The sequence below is a fragment of the Sapajus apella genome, unplaced genomic scaffold, assembly GCF_009761245.1.
Source record: "Sapajus apella isolate SASKATOON/1434 unplaced genomic scaffold, GSC_monkey_1.0 scaffold13, whole genome shotgun sequence".
Taxonomy (NCBI): domain Eukaryota; kingdom Metazoa; phylum Chordata; class Mammalia; order Primates; family Cebidae; genus Sapajus; species Sapajus apella.
This window is the reverse complement of record NW_022436953.1, coordinates 5,153,180-5,174,295: the sequence shown is the minus strand read 5'-3', so window position 1 is coordinate 5,174,295 and position 21,116 is coordinate 5,153,180. Positions and strand designations below refer to the sequence as shown.

The following is a 21,116-nucleotide window of genomic DNA, read 5'->3' as shown; positions in this document are numbered from 1 at the left end:
AAATTGCTTAAAACAGCACTTGTCACACACTAAATACTATATATGTTTGTAATTATTTTTGTTGTTTCTGTAATTTGCAGTTCTTTTTTGTTTTGTTTTGTTTTGTTCGTTCTTTTTTTGAGACAGAGTCTCGTTCTGTCACCCAGCTGGAGTGCAGTGGTTCGATCTCAATCTCGGCTTACTTCAACCTCTGCCTCCTGGGTTCAGGCGATTCTCTTGTCTCAGCCACCTGAGTAGCTAGGACTACAGGTTCACATCATCATGCCCATTTACTTTTCTTTTTTTTTTTTTTTTTTTTTTTTTTTTTTTTTGTTGGGGTTTGGAGTTTCTCTCTTGTTACCCAGGCTGGAGTGCAATGGCGCGATCTCGGCTCACCGCAACCTCCGCCTCCTGGGTTCAAGCAATTCTCCTGCCTCAGCCTCCCGAGTAGCTGGGACTACAGGCATGCACCACCATGCCCAGCTAATTTTTGTATTTTTGGTAGAGACGGGGTTTCACCATGTTGACCAGGACGGTCTCGATCTCTTGACCTCATGATCCACCCGCCTCGGCCTCCCAAAGTGCTGGGATTATAGGCGTGAGCCACCGCGCCCGGCCTCTTTTTTGTATTTTTAGTAGAGATGGGGTTTCACCGGGTTGTCCAGGCTGGTCTTGAACTCCTGACCTCAAGTGATCCGCCCACCTCAGCCTTCCAAAGTGCTGGGATTACAGGTGTGAACCATCACCCCTGGCCTAATTTGCAATTCTTTCTAGAGGTTTAATGTTATTTCATACGTTATTTGGCCATGTATATTTTTTCTGTAAATTACTTGTTCAAGTTTTCACTCAATTGTCTTTTTTCCTGTGATTTATAAGATCTTCTTTTTCCCCTAGGGTAGGGAGGAAGCGGGCTCCAAGGCTGGATGCTGGAGGGGTGCCCCTCCATCTCTCTCTCTCTCTTTTTTTTTTTTTTTCTGAGACAGGTCCTGCTCTGTTGCCCAGGTTGGAGTGTAGTGGTACAATCATAACTCACTACAGCCTTGACCTCCTGGGCTCAAGGGATTGGATCCTTCCACCTCAGCCTCCTCTGTAGTTGGGACCAAAGGTGCATGCCACCACACTCAGCTTTTTTCATATTTTGTAAAGACGGGGTCTTACTTTGTTGCCCAGGCTGGTCTTGAATTCCTGGGCTCAAGCGATCTGCCTGCCTTGGCCTCCCAAAATGCTGAGATTACAGGGATGAGCCACCACTCCTGGCCTCCCCTGACCTTTTTTAATATTCTCAGGATTAATCTTTTGACTATATATCAGCAGTCCCTAGCCTATTTGGCACCAGGGACTGGTTTCATGGAAGACAGTTTTCAATTTTTCCATAGCCTGGGGTCAGGGTTCAGGGTGATTCAAGTGCATTTCATTTATTATTCACTTTATTTCTATTATTATTACATTGTAATATATAATAAAATAATTATACAACTCACTATAATGTGGAATCGGTGGGAGCCTTTAGCTTGTTTTCATGCAACTAGATGGTCTCATCTGGGGGTGATGGGAGATAGTAACAGATCCTTAGGCATCAGATTCTCATAAGGAGCCACAGCCTAGATCCCTCACATGTACAGTTTACAATAGGGTTTGTGCTCCTGTGAGAATCTAATGCTGCTCCTGATCTGACAGGAGGCGGAGCTCAAGGTGGTAATGCCAGTGATGGGGAGTGGCTGTAAATTCAATTGAAGCTTGCTTGCCCACCACTTACCTCCTGCTGTGCCTCCTGGCCGTGGACTGGTACAGGTCTGTGGCCCGGGGGTTGGAGACCGCTGCTATATATGGTAATTCCTTTCAGCTTATTGTTTTTGATGTCTTCTGTTGTGTAAAAGTTTTTCTTATTTGTAGGTTAGGTCTGTCTGATCATTACCTTCATGGCTTCAGAATTTTGTTTATCTTAAGAATGTCTTTGAAGATTATAAAACTATTTTCCTGTTTTTTTTCTTAGACCTTTATGGGTTTTCATACAGTTTTAAAATGTTTATCTCCTTAATCCATCTGGGATTGATGTCTGCTGGGAGGTAGGGCTCTAATTTTTTTTTTTTCCAAATGTGTATCCAATGGACTGTATACCATTTATTGATTAGTTCGTTCTTTATCTGCTCTTTTTTTTTTTTTTTTCCCGAGACGGAGTTTCGCTCTTGTTACCCAGGCTGGAGTGCAATGGCGCGATCTCGGCTCACCGCAACCTCCGCCTCCTGGGTTCAGGCAATTCTCCTGCCTCAGCCTCCTGGGTCGCTGGGATTACAGGCACGCGCCACCATGCCCAGCTAATTTTTTTGTATTTTTAGTAGAGACGGGGTTTCACCATGTTGACCAGGATGGTCTCGATCTCTTGACCTCGTGATCCACCCGCCTCGGCCTCCCACAGTGCTGGGATTACAGGCTTGAGCCACCGCGACCGGCCCTTTATCTGCTCTTTTTAAAGACCACACTTAGGATCTACTGATTCCCTATAAGTAGATAGGTGTGGCTTTGGATTCTTTATTCTGATCCACTGATCTCTTCACCTATTTTAGCATGAATATCATACCATAGCTTTACACAAAGTATGTTTTGATCCAGTAGAACAACTTATTTCTTATTGTTGTTCTTCGGATATTTCTGGGTTATTCTTGTGTTTTTCTTCTTCAGATGAATTTTAGAATCAATTGATTAAGTAAAAATCTTGTGTAGATGCGACTGTATTGAATGTATAGATTAATTGGGGAGAACTGACAGTTTTATAATCAAGACTTCCCATCTGGGAGCATGATGTTTTTAAACTTATTCAATAATTCTGTATCCTTTAGTAAAGTTTTATTTTATTTGATTTTTATTTATTTATTTTTTGAGACGGAGTTTTGCTCTTATTGCCCAGGCTGGAGTGCAATGGCATGATCTCGGCTCACCACAACCTCCACCTCCCAGGTTCAAGCGATTCTCCTGCCTCAGTCTCCTGAGTAGCTGGGATAACAGGCATGTGCCACTATGCCTGGCTAATTTTGTATTTTTAGTAGAGATGGGATTTCTCCATGTTTGTCAGGCTGGTCTCCAACTTGTGACCTCAGATGATCCACCCACCTCAGCCTCCCAAAGTACTGGGATTAAAGGAAGTTTTCTGTTTTTATATGGATCTTTTCTAGTGATTTTTGTTTATTTGTTCATTTTCTCTTGGTTTTTGTTGTTGTTGTTGTTAGATTTATTTATTTATTTATTTATTTTTGAGACAGAGTCTTGCTCTGTCATCCAGGCTGGAGTGCAGTTGCTTGATCGTGGCCCATTGCAACTTCTGCCGCCTGAGTTCAAGCGATTCTCCTCCCTCAGTTTCCTGAGTAAGTGGGATTACAGGCATGTGCCACCATGCCTGGCTGATTTTTGTACTTTTAGTAGAGACGGGGTTTCACCATGTTGGTCAGGCTGGTCTCGAACTACTGACTTCATGATCCTCCTGCCTTGGCCTCCCAAAGTGCTGGGATTACAGGTGTGAGCCACCGCACCTGGCCCTAGATTTATTCTTAGATATTTTACAGTTTTTAAATTCTTTTCGTTAATGGATTTTTATTTTATTTATTTATTTTTTGAGATGGAGTTTCAATCTATCACCCAGGCTGGAGTGCAGTGGTGCGATCTGGGTTCACTGCAACCTCTACCTCCCAGGTTCAAGCAGTTCTCCTGCCTCAGCCTCCTGAGTAGCCGTGATCACAGGTGCCTGCCACCTAATCACCCGACTATTTATTTATTTATTTATTTGTTTTTTAGTAGCGACAGAGTTTCACCATGTTGGACCAGGCTGGTCTCAAACTCCTGACCTCAGGTGATCCACCCACATTTGCTTTCCAAAGTGCTGGGATTACAAGCATAAGCCACCGTGCAGAGCCTGGGTTTTAAATTACATTTTGGTGACAATTTGTTATTGCTGGTATATAATAACACTTGGTTATTGCCTGTATATAATAATAGCTAACATCCGTGAGTGTATGCTATATGCTATATACTGTTCTAAGCATCTTTTCCCATATAAGTTTTATAACAAGCCAGTGCCTAGGTGCTATTAGTATTTCTGTCTTATGAAGAAGAAACAGGGCTGTAGAGAGGTTGAGTGACTCACTCTGGATCACATGATTACCAGGTGGCAGAGCCAGGGGCCCACACCTGCACCCCTTTCCACTGTTGTATGCAGCATGCCAGCTACCTCATCCAACCCTAGTATTATTTGTGGTAGTTCTTTGGTTGAGTCTTTTGGATTTTCTAGGTAGATAATCATGTTGTCTGCAAGTAATTACCATGTATAGCTCGTCTTTTTGCATGTTTCTTGTTGGGTATCTCGTTTTGTGAATATTGTATCATCATTTCTCAGGAAGTCTGAACCAGTTTTTGCTTTAGCACTGTGAACATGTTGCCATTTCTTTCTTTTAGGAGCGCACGGAGCAGTTTATGTTTAGGGGTCATATAGATGGAAATATAGCTTACAAACTTATCCCTGCAGCTCACAGCACCTTGTTAAATTCAATAGGTTGAATGAACTTAGGTTATTCCACTGTACTGAGAGTTTTTGTTTTTGATTTTCTTATTTTTTTTTCCCCTCTCTGTTAATTCTGTGTTTCCATTGCTCAAGTTTCTAAGCCTCGGATTCTTGAGTGAAGTGATTGCATACCTCAGGCTTCCTTTTGTCTAGCCTGGGCCAGGCTCTCCTATCCTTGGTTAGGCTGACCTTGTGCCCTTGGTTAAAATAGAGAGTAATCATTTTGTATTTCTCTGTAGGCATTCTCTGGCTGTAGGACCGCACTTCTCCACTGGCTGCAGAAACTCTGCTTTGCTGGCCCTTATTTGTACTGGGAGAGGTGTCCCAGACCTCTATCAGCTGTGGGAGTCTGGAGTCAGTCTTGCTCCCCTAGTAGCCACTGCCTATTTGGGAGAAAGAGGCCATTGGGGCGCCTCCCTTCTGATCTGGGGCTTCTTGGCCTAACCTTGAGCTACTGGTCAGTCCCATCACTTGAGTGCAAGGGGTGCCAGGGCCATGGTTGCTGACACTAGCTGTAGCTGTAGCAGGTCCTCTCCTTCAGGTCACCTGCCCTTGGCCCTGTGTCATGGACAGGAGTGTTTAGTTATGTTGTCTTTTCTCTTATAAAATGTAAATAATGTGTTTTTCCCTTAAAAAAAAATAGCACATGCTCATTAAATATTTGGAAAATGAAGAAAATTTAAAAGAAGAAAGAATTGCTTATCAGTCTACTGCCCAAACACAGTGACTTTTAACATTTTAGTTTTCTTTCCTTTTCTCTCTGCATAGTCTCTTTTTTTTTTTTTTTTTGAATAGTTGTAACAGTGCTGTTTGTACTCTGCTTTTTTCTCTTATAATAGTACATCATAAGTATTTTGCTTGTATTATTTGGGAATATCATTTAAAATGACTGTATAATATTCCATTAAGTAGATGGACCATCATTTATTTAACATGCTTTGGTCTTGACCCCTTGAAGGCAAGGCCTAGCCTCCTTTCCCTGTTAACCCATTATGGTTCAGTCATCCATGAAGTTGGCTAAGCTTCTGAATTTAAATTTTTCGTCTGCACCGTCTCTTTGAAGTCATGGTACGCCAGTTGCTGTGTGAAATGGAACTTCTTTTTATTTGCTTTAAACTTTATTCATTCAAACTTCAGCTAGGCGTCTTGTTCTTATTTGGCTTTAGTTTGATGAGAAAAATAGTGTTTACCTTCCCCTGCCTGGTCTTGCAGCTTTGGTCCTAGGGCCTCCCTTCCTCCTTTCTAAACAGACATCACTGTGGATGGCAGGCCCCACAAGCATGACCCTGTCCACTCGTCACAGATGTGACTCGAGCAGCCTTCTGGAGCTGTACTCTAGAGAGCGTTCAGGTGGCTGTTTCTCCACCTGCAAGGTGGGATGTTTGCTGGACAGACAACAAGATTTGCCTCTTTTTACCCCCTTCCCGTTACATCTATTTCCCTATCCCGTTGGTGACCCAGGGTGCCCTGTTGGCTGGATCCTAGGAACTGGTTGTCTCTCACTTTTACCTGCCCCCTGCCTGTGTCTTTCCCCTTCCTGACTTCTGTTGACCTCATGTTCCCACTCCACTGGTCCCTCCCTCACAGTGCTGTCACTGCAGCTATGCTCCTGTCTTCCCCTCACCGAGTGAGTTTGTGTGACCTTCGCACTGTATGCATGCTTTGGGACTTACCGCTGTAATGATGTCAGTGGCGGAGGTTAGCAGATGGCGGCAGCAGCAATGAGACCTGACATGTTCTAATGACTCCCTCCTTCTTACCCTTGATGGCTGAGCCAATGGAGGAGCAGGGGTTTCCTTGAGGTATTTAAGGAGGGGACCAAGGGAAATCGGGGGGGCCCCCAGGTGCCGATGAGGCCTGTGACCTTTGCTGCTATAATATCAGTGTTTCACAAGCAGGGCGGTTCGGGAGCCCACTTGCAGCCCATCAAAAATTGATTTAATTGCAATTTTTCCTCCAATTAGGAGCACTGGAGCCTGACTAATTGGAGTAATAGAGAGTAATAAGGCTCAGATAAAAAGCCTTCCTCGGCTGCCTTTGTATCTCGTGTCAGTGCCTGTCAGAGGTCAGAGAGCTTGCATATTCTATTAGGCAGCCTGGCCTTCATTTGTACAAATTAGTTTACCCAACAGTAATTAAAATGCCAATGCGGGTTGAAGAGAACTGAATACACTTGATGGGCATGTTGGTGAATGATGTGACAGCTCTGGTGGCCTCCCTTGCCAAAGTGTGTCAGCCTGGGCTCAGAGGCTGCTGGGGCCTGGGCCAGCTGGGCGGCTCTAGGCCAGCCACGGGGCACAGCTGCTGAGCACGCCACTTCTGCTACCCCGCTTCAGAGCCACTCAGTTGCTGCTTTCTTCTTCCAGGTGGAGTCATTTGTTCATTTGTCATTCATTCATTCATTCAATAACCATTTGAGTTTTTAGTATGTGTCAGGCATTATATTTGATGCTGAAGATTCAAACAAGATTAACTCTTGAAATGTAGCCCAAATGAGAGCTTTTGGGTGAGGGGTGATATAATAACTTGGGCCTGGAATCAAGACCAACTGGGTCTCAAATCCAGTCCACTAGTTGCTACCTGTGTGAGCTAGAGCAAATTAATTACCTCTCAGAGCCTCAGTCTCCTCATCTATAAAATAGGGAAAGTGGGGCTGGGCACGGTGGCTAATGCCTGTAATTCCAGCACTTTGGGAGGCCGAGGTGGGTGGATCATGTGAGGTCAGGAGTTCGAGACTAGCCTGGTCAACAGGAGGAAACGCTGTCTTTACTAAAAGTACATAAATTAGCTGGGCATGGTGGCATGCGCCTGTAATCCCAGCTACTAGGTGGGTGCTGAGGCAGGAGAATTGCTTGAACCTGGGAGACGGAAGTTGCAATGAGCCTAGATGAAGCCACTGCACTTCAGCCTGGGCAACAGAGTGAGACTCTGTCTCAAAAAATATAAATGAATGAATGAATGAATGAATGAATGAAAAGTGGTACCCACTGCATAGTGTTATGAAGATTAGATAGGTTAATGCTTTTGAAACACATGCTCAGCACCTGGTACATAGTAAGTGCTCAGTAAATTACTAGCGTTATTCTTTAAAAGGGCCTAAACTAATACAGAAGCAGCAAGAATCTACCTGCCTTTCAGACTGCCCATGCCCAACTAATTTCCCTTCTAACTTTGCCCTCCTCTTTTCTATGTCTTGTTATTTTTAGTTTCTCAACTTGAATACTGTGTATTCAAGCCTTAATTCCCTGACATCTTCCTCTGGTGAGACAGCTCCGATGTCCACTTCTTGAGTGTGAGGATGGTCTGCATGATGCCAGCTTTGCCTGAGCTAGGGCCAGAGGACAAGTAAGGCAGGCTAAAGATCTGGTTAAGGTCTGGGGCAGGGTGAGAAATTGTAGAAGGCTGGTTCTGGTAAGGGCTTTCTGGTCCCAAAAGAGTAGAGCTTATGGAGTCAGAATGACTGTTAGACCCTCCAGCCAAGAGAGGGCGCGTGTACTTATACAAGTGTGTCTGAGTGTGTATGTTTTAACATTAATTTTTAGGTGTTGGGCTGGATGCGGTGGCTCATGCCTGTAATCCCAGCACTTTGGGAGGCCAAGACGGGCGGATCACCTGAAGTCGGGAGTCTGACACCAGCCTGACCAACATGGAGAAACCCTGTCTCTACTAAAAATACAAAATTAGCTGGGTGTGGTGGCACATGCCTGTAATCCCAGCTACTTGGGAGGCTGAGACAGGAGAATCACTTGAACCTGGGAGGTGGAGGTTGCGGTGAGCTGAGAGGGCTCCATTGCACTCCAGCCTAGGCAACAGGATGGAAACTCTGTCTCAAAAAAAAAAAAAAAAAAATGGTGTTGGTACTTCTCATCTTTTACCTGGTTGTGGTGCTTAGGAGGGATTTCTCACTCCACTAATAATGTATGCCAGTGTCATGTGTCATTCAGGTTTGAGCCTTTGGTATTTGGGAATTCTTCCTTTAGGAAGCAGAGGGACCAACTTCACAGCCCACACAACTAGCTTTCCCAGCTATGCTGGCTTTGGGCTCTGGAAGGCCCTCTCAGTTCAGTTCCACAAATTTGTTGAGTGCCTCCTCTGGGCCAGGCACTGTGCTAGGCACTACAGTACCCAAGAGCCTCTAAAGGGTTCTGATCTCAAAGGGGAGATGGGAAGATAAACCAAAAATGCCATTTGTCCCATGAGTATGGAAGGGACTTGGAGGATGGTCAGCCTCTGTGGGTAGCCATCAGCTCTTGCCTCTACCTGTTGAGCATAAATTTGATGTCCTTGTCCCTGGAATACCCCTGAGGGAAGAGATGGGACTGAGGGCAAAAGCCGTTTGAATTTTCTTTCTTTTCTGAGCAGAGCTGGCTTTTCATCACTTTTAAACCCCAAATTGAAGTTATAGCAAAGACCTTTAGTGGAGAAAATTCACTGAGTAATCCCTTGGGAGGACTATGGAGGGAATGCTGCATGTTTTCATTTCCTCAACCTCCAAGTATTTATTGAGAGCCTTTGTCATGTCTAGCACAGGAGCCAGCACTGTGAGGGATGTGGCGAGAATCTGGTTGAAGACGTCTGGCAGATTCAAATTGAACAGGTTATCAGAGCACAGCATTTTGTTTGAGTTAGAGAACTAAGGGCAGTGAGGCTGCCTGTGATGCACAGATCCCACCCCATTAGCCCCTTTTCAAAGCACTTCATCCCATGAGTCTCGAGGGAGGAGTCTGAATATGGGGGTAACAGGTCCTGTGTTTAGCCATAACATTTTAAGTCCATTCATGGAAGATTGGCCTTTGCTTTATATTCACTGTCTGCACAATGGGAATAATAATTTCTATCTTGTGGCCTCCTTGTGGGATGTGACACACTCTGGGTGTTGGAGAGTAGTGAATTCCTTTTCTTCCTCGCTCCCTGTGTCTATTGTACCCTGAGATTGCACGTGGGCACACCCTTTCTCATCTTCTGATTTTGAGTGTGGCTCATCTGTAGCTTTTGCCTCATCCTTCCTAATGACCATGGGAATAAGGGAGGGGGTAGGGGTAAGAATGGCTGCGGGTAGTGGGGAATAGTTCAAGGTGTGCAGGACTGTGTCTGCAGCCAGCCTGACCCCCAGGAGTCCTGGGCAGGCCCCATGGTTTGGGTATGAGTCCTGATGAATGTTTGCTCAACATTTGCTTGAGCGTTCAGATGGTTTTTTACTGAGTGTTAAATTTGATTAAACTCTTAGGTCCTCCTCAGTGCCAGGAAGACACTCTACTTTCTCTCCCTCTTTTCCTCCTTGATTCACAGTGGGTAGGGGAGGGAAAAGGGCAGCTTTTAGAAAGAAACATTTATAGATGTCACACCCAGGCAGTTAAGAAAGCCCTTCACAGGAGGCTGGGCACCAGTGGTTCATGCCTGTAATCCTAGCACTTTGGGAGGCTGAGGCAGGTAGATCATTTGAGTCCAGGAGTTCAAGACCAGCCTGGGCAACATAGTGAGACCCCTGTCTCTATTAAAAAAAATAAATAAATAAAAAAAGCCCTTTACAGGGTATGAAGGTGAGGGGCACCCCTGGCGGCAGATGATCACGGACAGATGTGGGTGGGCCAGAATAGAGGAGGATAGGAGTCCCTGGGAAGGGGGTTTGCATTCCCACCCCACCCTCATCCCTGCCACTCCCACAGCTCTAACCTCCCAGCAGGATTAAAGTTCCAGGTTGCTCCCCTCTATTGGCTTACCTTGATGCTATCACCTTGATGCTAATTTAGGCCTGTGGCCAGTCAGAGGCCTGTCATAGGCCTTCTTAAGAGATGCCTGTGTCTGTGCTGGCGCCCTTCACCTGGCCCCCACTCCTCAAGTCTGGAGAGTCCAATTGCCTGCTCGAATGATTTCCAAGTGGCTATTATGTTTCCAGCCCAAGGTAATTGGCTTTACTAGTTATTAATGGATTACCCTAAAGAGAAAAATGTTGGGGGAGGGAGGTGAGGGCAACACCTACTGACTTTGTAGTTTGGTTCTTCAGTATCCACTGGCTGCTTCCCAGGCTGGCAGTCACTTGGGGCATGCCAGGAGTGGCTGTTTGGCATGACCACTCTATAGTTTAGTGGCTGCTGGCAGCCTTGAAGAAGCTAGGATGATGGGGCATATCCCTGGAGGAAGTCTTGGCTGGAGTCATAAAAGGCCCAGGATCGCTCGTATGGCCTTTTTATCAGCCTAGGGTTAGAGCAGACACCTGACCTACAATTTTGATTGTAAGTCAGTGGTTTGGCCAGTGCCTGCCTAACATCCGCCCATCAGCAACTGGCAGGCCAACTTCCCCACCCCAGCCAAAGCCACTGGCTTCTCCAGGGCCCTCTCTGTGGAAATCCATTTCCTCACTGACATGCTTGGGATCAGAGAGCCACAGATGCTGGGCCGGGCCGCAGCGGATGGTCTGTTTCCCTCACATTGCTAATGTGTTATTAGTATGTCCAGTCTTCTTTCTCCCCATGAATGACATGTAGGGACATGGCCCATTCCTGCCTCAGGGCTCCTGAGTAACACCACTCCTTTCAACTCTCTTGCTTGCTGTTTAAGTTTTCAAGCCCAGGTTTCCTGAAGGCTTCCCCTCTCTACCCTAGCAAATCCTCTTAACAAAGGAGTTGTCTGGCTCACAGGTTCAAGTTCTAGGCCAGAACTACAGCCAACCTAGCCGCTGCATGGATCCCTTACACCAGGCTTGTGCCTCCATTTAAAGTGAGACTGCAGATTGTATATGTTGAGGTTTTTAGGGCTCTAAGGGACACTGCGCAACAGGGTCAGCCTGCTCCTTCTCATGTGCCTCTTGGCGTTGTTTCTGGCCTCAGAGGACTCTGTGGGACTCCCATCCCACTCTGCAGAAGCTGCCTGGCTCCTCTCATTCCCCACTCTGCCCCACCTATGGACTAGCGTATACCTATCCATGGGATTCACTCACCTTTCATATTTTTTCCTTTTCTCATTTTGGTGCCTTTATACCTGCCCTGTACCTGTACCACATTACCAGATTCCTCCAACTCTTAGAACCTTCAGGAATGCCTCCCAGCTGCCCCTACTTCTGACCAGGGCATGACCTTCCAGCCCCAGCAACCTGTTCCTTGGACCCCTATTCTGTGCCCTGCCATTGTGCTCTTGGGGTTCCTACAACTGGAGTCCGACAGGCTCGCTCTCCCTTGGGCTCAGACTTGTATCTACAGATCTGTTTTTATGGTGTGCAGAGACCACTCAGCCCAGTCTGTGCAGCAGGCCCAGCTGCGGCTGAGCCTGTGGATCTTCTGGGTAGGCAGCTTTGAGGGGCCACACCCTCACAGTCTTCTAAGATGTCTTCCCACAGCTCCTCTGATGGTTCCCTTGGCCACTTCTCTCATTCTGGCTTAACCCCACAGTCCCTTGGGGAATGAGCACGGCGTTTCCAATTGTTAGCCATTTCTAACAAGCCAGATCTGACTCTGCTTTCCTTTTGTTTGGCAGCTCTTTTGTGACAGGGACGGCTTGTTGCGGTCACTTCTCACCCCTGAGAATCTGGGACCTCAACAGGTAAGAGATTCCTGAGCCCACCCTGGCTTCTAGCCCAGGAGGCAAAGGAAAGCTTGCTGAGCCAGCTTCTGCCTCGATTGGCTGAGTGGTCCAGGAGAAGGCTGGGAAGTGGTTTAGTGCTGTGGCGCCTTCTCACATGGAATCATTGGGGGTTAGCTGGAGGAGACTGTTGAAGTAATTTATAATAGGTAAATTGTTTCGTGTAGAATTTGTGATAACAATAACAATTTGGATTTATGATACTCTTTCTCTGAGGAGTACCTATGTGGCTATATAAAATCCCATTTATCCCCAGAGATGATTTTGCTAAAATAAAGAAATTTTGAAGGTGGCCTACAGACCTATAAAAAGAATTACACAGAACAGTTAAAATACGTGATGGTTTTATTCACAATTCTCTGCCTTGGCAGGCTTTACATATTCCCATCTGATTATCTACCATTCTGTTTTTTTTGTTTTTTTTTTTAACTTTTAAATTTTGAAATAATTATAGATTCATAGGAAGTTACAAAAATAAGATGGAAAGGTGTTTGTGTAACATCTTACATAATATATAATATAATATAATATAAATCAAACCAGGAAGTAGACCCTGGTACCATCCATGGACCTTTATTCAGATTGCACTGTGTGTGTGTGTGTGTGTGTGTGTGTGTGTGTGTGTAGTCCTATGCAGTTTTATCACATGTAGATTCAGATAACCATCACCACAATTGAGGTACTAAACTCTGTTCCATCAGCACAAAGATTCCTCATCTACCCTGGTAGTCATACCCATCCTTATACTCTCCTCTTCTTCCCCAAGTCCTCCGAGGCCAGCAGGCCAGGCTGGCTGTAGTACTGGCCTTAGTTCCTGGCAACTTCTTATGTGTTCACCGTCTCTATAATTTTGTCATTTTGAAAATGTTATATAAATGGAATCATATAGTATGTTACTGTTTGAGACTGGCTTTTTAAAAACTCAGCATAATTCCCTTGAGACCCATAGACTGTGTGTATCTACTCCTCTTTATTGCTGAGTAGTATTCCATGATATGGATATACCAAAGTTTCTTTCCCCATTGAAGGACATTTGGGCAGTTTTCAATTTTTTGACTATTGCAACTAAAGCTATTACCAGCATTTGTGTACAGGTTTTTGTGTGGGCATACATTTTAATTTCTCTGGGATAAATGCCAAGGAGTACAATTGCTGGATTGTTTAGTAAGTATATGCTTAGTTTTTTACCTGCCAAGCTATTTTTTAGAGTATCTTTATCATTTTACATTCCCACCAGCAATGTATGAGAGATCTTAATTTCTTCACATCCTCACCAGCATTTGGTATTTCACTATTTTTTTTCTTTTTTTAAATTTTTACTTTTTTTTTTTACAGAGATACAGGGTCTCATTATATTGCCCAGGCTAGTCTTGAACTTCTGGCCTCAAGCGATCCTCCCACCTCAGCCTCCCTAGTAGCTGGAACTATAGGCATGTGCCACCATGTCCAGCTAATTTTGTGTGTGTTTTTTGAGGAGATGGGTTTGCCATGGTACCCAGGCTAGTCCTGGGCTCAAGTGATCCACCTGCCTAGGCCTCCCAAAGTGCTAGGATTACAGGCGTGAGCCACGATGCCTGGATGCACTATTTTCTATTTTTTAACGATTCTAAAGGTTTTATATTTCATCATGTTTTAATTTGAATTTCCCTAATAGCTAATGATGTTGACATATTGTCATGTGTTTATTTGCCATGGATGTCATATATGAATATTCTCTTTGGAGAATGTCCATGTCTTTTGCTTGTTAGCTTTTTTTTTTTTTTTTTTAATGGAACACTTTATGAATTTGCCATGCCAGTCTTCTCTGTATCATTTCCATTTCCGTATATGTGCTTTAGAGGCAAGCAGTTTGCTTTTTTTTTTTTTTTAACCATTGAGTTTTGACAGTTCTTTCTGCATTCTAGATATTAGTCTAGATATTCTAGATATTAGTCCTTTGTCAAATGTGTGGTTTGCAAATATCTACTCCCAATCTGTACCTTGTCCTTTTATCCTGAGAACAGGGTCTTTTGAAGAGCAAATGTTAAACATTTTGATGGAATCTAAATTACTGACTTCTCTTTTATTGACCATGCCTTTGGTGTCAAGTCTAAGAAGTCTTCACCTGGCCCTAGGCCTCACAGTCTGTCTTAAATGCCACAATTGACAGCACTGGTGAAGATGCTCTTCTCACCTGCTTCCTCAGCTGCTCTAGCTTTGTCTTCTCCATATTTCTCCAACTCCTTAGGAAAGCATTAGCCATAGCTTTTATTGATTTTTTTGAAAAATTCATCCTATAGTCAGTCTTTCCAAAATTTTTTAAAATAACATGAGATGTTTTAATCAATGAATCATGGTTTTTTCCTTCAACATTCTATGTTGATGGTCATCCAAGAACAGGGATGGGAAACTCCCTACTTCCCCAAACAACCATTCTGATAGCTCTGTGAGTAAGAATGCCCACCCTTTATCATGGATTGATTTGCTCCCTGAAGCTGTGATCCTGGGCAAGAAGCAAGCAAGTTGAACCTCTCTCCTGAAGAACAGACTTTTAATATCTGAAAACCTTGGTTCTGTTCTTCTAGGGCCTCCTCTGCACCAGGCCAAAAGTTCTAGGTCCTTCAGTTGTTCCTCAATAACATAGTAGATAGGTTAGCCATAGCCTTCGGCTGTGAGTAACAAAGACCTAATTCAAAGTGCCTCAAACAGGTTGGGTGCACTGGCCCATGCATCACAGCACTCCAGCCTGGGCAACAGAGTGAGACTGTCTCCAAAACCAAAAACCAAAAAACAAAGTGGGTCAAACAACAATGGGATTATTACTATCTTAGATGACAAGGAGCCCAGAAGTTGGGTGGTTGGGTGGTTCCAGGGTTGATGGTTCAGTAGCTCAATGAAACCATGAGGGCCCATTCTCTTACTTTCTGCTTTGCCACCCTGGTCAAGGTGGCTTTTGCTCTCAGACTTGTGTAGAGCTGCTCCACCCGCTCGCCAGGCAACACTCACAGGGAAATAGGAATAGCCATATGTCCTTGTCTGGGACCCTTTTTAATATGAGGAAGCCTTTCTTAGGAGTTTCCAAGCAGACTTCTCACATCTAATAGTCAAAATTGTATTCCAGTATACTTACCCTAAACCAAACCCTGGCAAGCGGAATGGAATGACCAGTCAAGATTCACTTCCTGGGCTGGGGAAGAACTCAGCTTCCACCCTTGCCCCTACACATTAGCAGCAAAAGGTGGGGGATGGTACAGAAGCAGGGTTTGGTTGGCTAGAAAGAATATGAGGAATGTCTACATAGGTGACCTGTAGTGTTGGTCTCACACTGGTTTCAGGACCATTCTCACCTGACGGTTTCTTTATTTGGTTTATCCCTCTTGAAATGGCGTGTTCATAACTGACTACTGAATAGACCAGGTGTGGTCTGACAAGTGGTAGATGCTGGCACCTCCTTCATTTTAAATCTCTACTTTTGTTAATATAGCCAATAGTTGTACCCCACTGTTGCTACCCTAGCTGAAACTTCCCAGGACTCCTCTGTTCTTTAGCCCCTAGGATTTTGGAGCTCCTACAGTCTGTGAAACTTGCTCCCCATGAGCTCACCCTGCCAAACTCCTGCCATTGGCCCTCCTTCCTTCTGAATGGGGCTGGGGCAGAGGCAGCCTCTCCCCTGGTGCCAGGGCCAGTGTGATGTGAGGCTGTGAGGAGCTCTGGAGGGAGCACTGGCTGTGTGGCCAGACAGACCTGGCTTCCAGAACTACTGTGCCTCTTGCTGTGATCTGGGGCCCTTTGGGCCTCAGTTTCCACATTTGTAAAGTGGAAATTAATTATCCCTACCTAACAGAACTGGGATGAACAAAATTATTGTGAAAAAGTCTGTCTGTCACCTTAGAGTCATTCAACCAGTGCAAGCTCTTTCCCGTTCTTCCTCCTCACCCACACTAGTACCTTGGAGTTTGTGGAGGCTTCTTCGTTTCTTGAGAGCAAGGACTTGCTCTGTCACCCAGGCCGGACTGCAGTGGCTACATCATGGCTCACTGCAGCCTTGACCTCCTGGGCTCAAATGGTCCTTCTGCCTCAGCCTCCTGAGCAGCTAGGACCATAGACATGTGCCACCATGCTTGGCTAATTTTTTAATTTTTTTATAGAGACAAGGTCTCGCTATGTTGCCCAGGCTGGTCTTGAACTCATTGGCTCAAGTGATCCTCCTGCCTAGGCCTCCCAAAGTGCTGGGATTATAGGCGTGAGCCACTGTGCCTGGCCTGTGGAGGCTTTTAATTCTCAAAATATGTGTGTCGCCAGGCGCGGTGGCTCACGCCTATAATTCCAGCACTTAGGGAGGGTGAGGCGGGTGGATCACGAGGTCAAGAGATCGAGACCATCCTGGTCAACCATGGTTTCATCCATGGTGAAACCCCGTCTCTACTAAAAATACAAAAATTAGCTGGGCATGGTGGCGTGCCTGTGGTCCCAGCTACTCGGGAGGCTTAGACAGGAGAATTGCTTGAACCCAGGAGTCGGAGGTTGCGGTGAGCCAAGATTGCGCCATTGCACTCCAGCCTGGGTAACAAGAGTGGAACTCCGTCTCAAAAAAAAAAAAAAAAAAAAAAAAAAAGTGTGTCTTAGTGACTAGTGGAGGAGATGAACCTGCTGACCTCCTGGCACAGAGAAGGCTCTTGACAGTGGGCTTTGGTCACAGAGATGGGCATTCTGATGAAAGTTTGTATTTGGTCATATAGCTGGGCCTTGTGTTTGGCATCATCACCTGCCTGGGCCCAGGATGGCACACAAGCTGGGTGGCGAGCTGGGTACACCACCATGACTCAGCATCATCTCAAAGGTTGAGTAATGTTTGAATGGCCTCTTCTGCCTATTGTTGCCTTGGTGAATGGTACTCCTCGGTATAGATTTATGGTCAGGATGGAGTTCTAAGGCACTATTTCTTTGACTGTCATTCTCCTATGAAACCCCTAGATCTCACTAACCCCAAACACTGAGTCTTTATTGAAACCAGAATAGACCCTAATGAGAATGGGTACGAGACAGCGATAAGCCTGGCAGGGTGGCTCATGCCTGTAATCCCAGCACTTTGAGAGGCTGGGGCAGGGGGATCACTTGAGCTCAGGAGTTTTGAGAGTAGCCTGGGCAATATAGGAAGAACTTGTTTCTTACCAAAAAAAGTAACAACAACAACAACAAAAACAGCTATGGCCTCAGTTCTTCCTGGAGCCTGAGAAGAAACAGCCCTGCCCCCTCTGGCCAGCCTATGGGCTCTGCTTCTTGTGGCAGGGCTGCCCTTGGCATCACTTGGCATGCCTTCTCTCCAGGCCCCAGGTTCACCTACTGGGAGATTTTTGTTTAAATGTCTGTCCTGTCCCCAAGAGAAGCTTGGAGGACCAAGTGGTACAGCAGTTGAGGAAAGATGCCCTGGTGGAGGCATTTGCTTTTGGTGGGAGGAAATGGATGGACAGGGTGACTCTAGAGCTGTCTTACCCAGAGAAGCCCAAGTAGATAATAAAGCCATGTAGAAAATAGGATTAAGGTAATGAACAGGCAGGACAAAGTTTGATCTTTCAATAACACCAAAGCCTGACTGACAGGCCAATCTGAGAGGTGGAGCAGCATCGCCGGCAGGACTTGGGACTGGGCGGTGAGCGATGCTGGATGGATTCTTTGCTTTTAACTTGTCATTGCTGAAACTTGAGGAGCGCCTGGATTTTCTCTTTTATGTATGTGCTGGGGCTTGGGTGAAGGGGGGGAGTACTAGAGGGGCAATTTGCTCTAAACATTGCTATACCCTGGATGATGGTTGGGGCTAGGACACTCAAAGCTGTAGCCACCCACTGGGCACCACTGTTTCCATCAGGGGAGGCATCTCCCACGTCTATGTGTGTGTCTCAGCTACGCACCCTCAGGTAGCCATTTCTGCTTCTCACGAAGCCTGGATCCCTTTCAAGGTCACCATGGTTCCCTCAGCCCCTCATTCTGTCAAGACCCTTAGAGACTCTCCTTGCAGGCTGGGCTGGAACAGGGTTGGAGGGGGAATTGCTGGCAGGAGCACACAGGTCAGAGGGAAGCCACAGGCACACAGCCATTGCCTCTGGCAAAGAGCTTGGCTGTCCTCCTCTCCCTTCCTCTTTTTCTGCCTTTCTGTTTCCTGGAGCTGGGCACCATAGGGTTAGGCCCAAGGACAGGGGATTCCCACCTAACGCGAAAGAGTCCTTCACCCAACCTCAAGGTACCAGAATATTCCTGCTTCTGACAGTAGGTAGTCTTCAAGCCAATTCCCTAACTCCCAAGTGCCAGGAATTCCTGTACCTTCATCTTGACTGACCAACCACTGAAGTATCCCTAGCTAGGCCCTGAGATCCCATCAGGCCCTGAGGAACTATGTCAAAGCCATCCTGCCTGAGCCTGGAGTCTGGAGGAATCAAAGCTCATCTTGCATTCTCTGTCTGCATTTGAGCAGGACCCTTCCTTGGCTAGGCCCCAGGGAAGGTACCATGTCTTGGCTGTGTGGGGCATAGCTCCTGGTGGCTGGAAGGCCCAGGTGGGTCTGACTGGCCTGCCATCACACATACCTTCCCCCATGGGCTGCTGCTTGCTGTGGTTTTTTTTTTCTGCCAATGGGCATTTGAGCTGGATCTAGCACTGGTGCCCTGAGCACAGGACACAGCTGGGCCCCTGGTAGCTGTAGGCAGGTAGACTTCAGGATGGAGAGCCCTTTAATCCCAGACCTGAAAGTGTCATAGTAGGTCCAGCCACAGCCCTAAGCCCCGCTGGGATTGTGGGGTGGAAAAAGGGGTGGGGAGGTGGTTGGTGACCTGGATGCTCCTAGGGTATTGAGTCCTTGGCCAGGCTCTGTGCTGCCCTGTATGTGTGGTCATAGGCAAGCCCTGCACACATCCCATTGATTCCCCTTCCCCTTTGGGCCAGGGTCATCCCTGGTCCCCTGTTACACCTCCACTTCCATCTCAAAGTTCCTGAGTTCCCCTTTTCTCAACAAAGGCAGGGGCAGAATAGGCTTCTCACCCATCCTAACAGATGCCCTAGATTTTCCCCCTGAGCCTGTGCTCAAGCCAGTGCCATGCCCAGAATACCCACTCTATGCCTAATGAAACCTTGCTTGCTCTTCAACATAAATAGCACCTCCACCACGAAGCTCTCCCTGATCCTGACCCCTGTGGCTGGACTTGGTGGCCCTTTCCCCTGAACAGTGTTGGAGCACTGATAAGGGCCACCTGGTCAGCCATGGCTGTGGCCTGGTATAACTCTCCCTCTGAGCTGGGAACTGACCTTGGTTTCCTGCACTGAACACAGGATATGAATGAGTATCAGGTCATCTAATGACATTCGGAATGGTAAGGGACACCTGGCTGGAGCCCGTTCTGTCTGGAGAAGGAAGCTGTGTCCTGCACACGGGCTGGGCCACTCTGGGGGCACTGTTAGTACCCATCCTGCCCAGGTGTGGCTTTCTCTCTGCCTCGGCCCTCCGCCCCCACCCTGTGCAGGGGCCTGGCCCACAGTCAGGGTGATTACGGGAACTGCCCCTCTTTAAAGTACCTGCCTTCTCCTTTGAAAGTATTACTGACAGCTTTTTTTCATTCTCTTTTTTCTTTACCTCTTTAAGGAACCCTGTAATTTCTTTCTTTCTTTCTCCCCTCTTAACTTTTTCTTTCTTGTCCCCTCTGTCCCCCTGAACCCTTTGAAATTGGCTCTCTGCCTGCTGACACCAAACTGATACTTTGCGTTTCACTTCTCCTTATCCCTTTATGGCAACAGATGTTGAAATTTTGTATCCTTTTATCTGCCTGGCTGCCCCTTCCTGTAATTACGGCCCCCTTCTTAGCAGTACAAAGTGGGCTGCCCGGCTGCCTGGCCTTTGAGCCATTGTGTCTGAACACATGTGCGCGGGCGGGTGCTGGGGGTGCGCACACAGACACATGCATGTGAGAGGCTGTGTGCTTGAGAGGGCCCTTCTTTCTCACCTGATGGGGCCGAGGCAAGCAAAGCTTCCATACGCTTCTCACCTCTGTTCCTCCATTGTTAACCTTTAGAACCTATCTGTTCCCTCAATTCTCTCACTACCCCACCAGAGGGCAAACCTCTGGGCATCTGTGAGGTGGAAAGGACTGCAAAGAGCTGGAAAGGGCTGGAGGTGGCCCTGGGTAACTCTTAGGGCAGGTCCAGTTGTACAGTTGGATAGAGGTTGTTAAGGGGCCAGCAAGAGAGTGGCTGCATTGTCTGTGAAGCTGGGGAGCACCAGCACCCCGGAGCATATAGACCTGATCTAACACTTACTGGGTGTGCGATCCCTGAGCCTTCATTTTCTCATCTGTAAAGTGGTGTTAAGAAACTTACCTCCAAAGTCTGTTGAACTGATAGGAGTAAAACACTCAGCATGTTGCCTGGTGCACAGTATGGACTCAGGTTATATGAGCTTTTGCTGTAGTGGCTACTTTGCCACCAGGTAACCTTCACAGCCATCTCATCTGGCTCCAGCAGACACAAAGAGAACAGGCCCTTTGGGTTACTTCTGTCATCCTGAAAGCTGCTACCAGACTGGATTTCAGGAGCTCTGCCTTCATCATGGATTCAGGCTCTGCCCTTCCTTGCTCTATGACATTAAGTCACTTTTCCTCTGTGACTCTTGGTTTCCTTATCTAAGTCAGGGGCCTGGACTAGGACAATCACTGTCTATTCAAAAGCCTCATGGCTCTCTGCCACTAGTTTGTGCTAGGTGAGGGATATGTACCCTAAGGCCCACTGTGGCCTGGAGGCCAGACTGCCAGCACACTCCCAAGCCTCCAACCAAACCAGATCACCAGCTGCCGCCAAAACAGCCTGGTTACCCTAGCACTGCACCTTTGTTGTTGTTGTTCCTGCCATCTGGGCCGTCTCCTGTCACTGCCTATGACAGTCCTGTCCCTCAGTGAAGAATCAGTCGACACCCCCAGCCAGAAATGCTCACCTATCTGCCCCCTTATAGAACTTTTTGTTGTTCTCTGTGGTACCTACCAACTCACACCTCGTT

At 46.5% G+C, this 21,116-nt stretch overlaps 1 protein-coding gene across 7 annotated transcripts in view; it reads left to right on the top strand.

Annotated features, from left to right (window-relative positions):
- The window catches only part of FBXW4 (F-box and WD repeat domain containing 4), an 84,341-nt gene that overhangs the window by 57,547 nt on the left and 5,678 nt on the right, over nucleotides 1-21,116 (top strand). For 6 of the 7 annotated variants that reach the window (XM_032281376.1, XM_032281369.1, XM_032281370.1 and 3 more), the window contains exon 6: nucleotides 11,999-12,064. The exons of the other annotated variant lie outside the window; for it this stretch is intronic. In XM_032281376.1, the coding sequence (XP_032137267.1) occupies nucleotides 11,999-12,064 (66 nt within the window). The remainder of the gene's footprint in view (nucleotides 1-11,998; nucleotides 12,065-21,116) is intronic. 7 annotated transcript variants of the gene reach the window in all.